General features: G+C 35.1%; 1 protein-coding gene across 1 annotated transcript; it reads left to right on the top strand.

Annotated features, from left to right (window-relative positions):
• Nucleotides 1-2266, top strand: LOC107487702 (cytochrome P450 81E8-like). Its single transcript, XM_016108399.3, has 2 exons — nt 1-890; nt 1646-2266. The coding sequence occupies exons 1-2, from the start codon at nt 3-5 to the stop codon at nt 2255-2257; spliced, it is 1500 nt and encodes a 499-aa protein (XP_015963885.1). The 5' UTR covers nt 1-2; the 3' UTR covers nt 2258-2266.
• The last annotated feature ends 318 nt before the right edge of the window (nt 2267-2584 follow it).

Genomic DNA, 2584 nt, shown 5'->3' on the forward strand with positions numbered 1-2584 from the left:
TCATGTATACCTTCTTCCTATATCTCTCACTCATCACAATCTCCTTCCTTCTCACTTTGAAGCTATTATTCAAATCAAGAGCACTCAAAAACCTTCCTCCAGGTCCACCATATCTTCCCCTAATTGGAAACCTTCACCAACTCAAACAACCATTCCACCGCGCTTTCTATGAGCTGTCACGAAAATATGGCAAAGTCTTCTCCCTATGGTTCGGTTCCCGCCTTGTGGTTGTCGTTTCATCACAAACGGCAGCGCAAGAATGCTTCTCCAAAAACGACATCGTTCTTGCAAACCGTCCTCACTTTCTCACCGGAAAGTACATCGGCTACAACGACACCACCCTGGCGCTTGCCCCTTACGGAGACCACTGGCGCAACCTCCGCCGCATCGCAACGGTCGAAGTTCTGTCGACGCACCGTATCACCACGTTCTTGGAAATCCGAAGAGACGAGATCATGAGGCTCGTGCAGAAGCTGGCTCGGGAATCTTCCAACGGCTTTAACAGAGTGGAGCTCAGATCTAAGTTCTCGGAAATGACCTTCAACACTATGATGAGAATGATTTCTGGAAAAAGATACTACGGCGAAGATTGTGACGTCACTGATGTTGAAGAAGCGAGGCAATTCAGAGCAATAATCAAGGAGTTGGTGGCTTTGGGAGGAGCAAACAACCCTGGAGATTTCATATCAGTTCTTCGGTGGTTCGATTTTGATGGTTTGGAGAACAAGTTAAAGAGGCTTAGTAAGACAACTGATTCTTTTTTACAAGGGCTCATTGACGAACATCGCAGTCGCAAGATAAACACTAACACCATGATTGATCATCTTTTAACTCAGCAACAGTCGCATCCTGAGTACTATACAGATCAAATCATCAAAGGACTTATTCTGGTATGTTTTTCTATCTCATCCAGCTTAATTCTTCCGTTGATCTTGCAAGATGCAACCTCATACTTAGGATGAGGGTAAGTTTATATACGATTATATTAGGTGTACACCAAAATTAACTACCAAAAGATAGTTATTAATATAAATATTTGTTTGAAATATAAATATATATTAAAAATAAATTAAATTATATATATATTTATACTGGGACTTCACGTGAAGTTGATAATGGAAAATAGTTAGATAATTTGACTAAATTTTTATCTAACGGTTCTCCATTATCAACTTCGCATGTAAAGTTGACTATACCTGAATTTTCATCTAAATATATTGATGACTGATTTTAGTAGTTAATTTTAATATACGAATAGTAATTTTGATTTATATATGATATACATAACATGTGAAAGAAAAAACAATAAAAATGCTTAAATCTTTTATTTGACATGCATCACGGTCTAGTATAGGATTTTTCTTGTTATTGCATGTCCTGTTACACCTCAGAATGGGTTACTTAGATATGATATATAAAATGAAGAACCTGCATGATTCCATTGAATGAAGTATATATTCTATGCGAAGTAATCTGGAAAATTAAAGTACTTATCAAATATATTCATCATAACTTGTATTAATAATCAGGGAGTAAATTAGAAACTCAATTAAAAAGATGGTAGCTAAAATCAAAGAATAAATAAAGAAACATGCATGCATGCCTGTTGCTGACAACATGCTCAATTTTTAATTTGGACTTGCAGGTTATGTTACTCGCAGGAACAGACACTTCATCTGTGACTTTAGAATGGGCAATGTCTAATTTATTAAATCATCCAGAAATCATAAAGAAAGCAAGAAAAGAAATAGACAGAGAGATTGGACAAGATCGCCTCATAGACGAGCCTGATGTTTCGAAGCTCAATTATCTTCAAAACATAGTGAACGAAACACTTCGATTGAACCCCGCAGCACCATTATTGGTTCCACATCTTTCTTCAGAGGATTTCACCTTAGAGGGTTATAAGGTACCGAAAGACACAATGGTATTGGTGAATGCTTGGGCTATTCATAGAGATCCCAAAGTGTGGGGTGACGACGCTACACAATTCAAACCTGAAAGGTTTGAAAAGCAAGGTGAAGAAAACAAGCTAATTGCATTTGGAATAGGAAGAAGAGCTTGTCCAGGAGCGAATTTGGCACAACGCACAGTGAATTTGGCCTTAGGTTTGTTGATTCAGTGTTTTGAATGGGAACGAACAACGCATGAAGAAATTGATATGGTTGAATGGAAAGGACAAGTTGTGTCAAAGAAAATTCCCTTGGAGGCAATCTGTAAAGTGCGTGATCCATTTGCAGCTAAGAATATTATTTAATTTAATGAATAATAGCACTCCATTCTCTATATATTTAAAGGAATAAATGTTTGTGATGTAGGATCCCATATGCGATATGTTCATTAAGTTTTTTCATTAGTTTTTTTTTTTTCGTCTCATTATTTTATATTTTAATAAGAATAATATTAGGATTAGTATAATTTATTATTTTCAGTCAATAATATTTAATAGTATGTAATAAAAATTTGAAATTATATTGATGGAATAAAAATTTAGATTACTGCTTAAAAATACTAACCATTATAAATTAAAATATGTTGTGAAATAAATAAATAAATAATATATAAATAAAAAAATCTAGTATTA

This window comes from Arachis duranensis, chromosome 5 (assembly GCF_000817695.3).
Source record: "Arachis duranensis cultivar V14167 chromosome 5, aradu.V14167.gnm2.J7QH, whole genome shotgun sequence".
NCBI lineage: Eukaryota > Viridiplantae > Streptophyta > Magnoliopsida > Fabales > Fabaceae > Arachis > Arachis duranensis.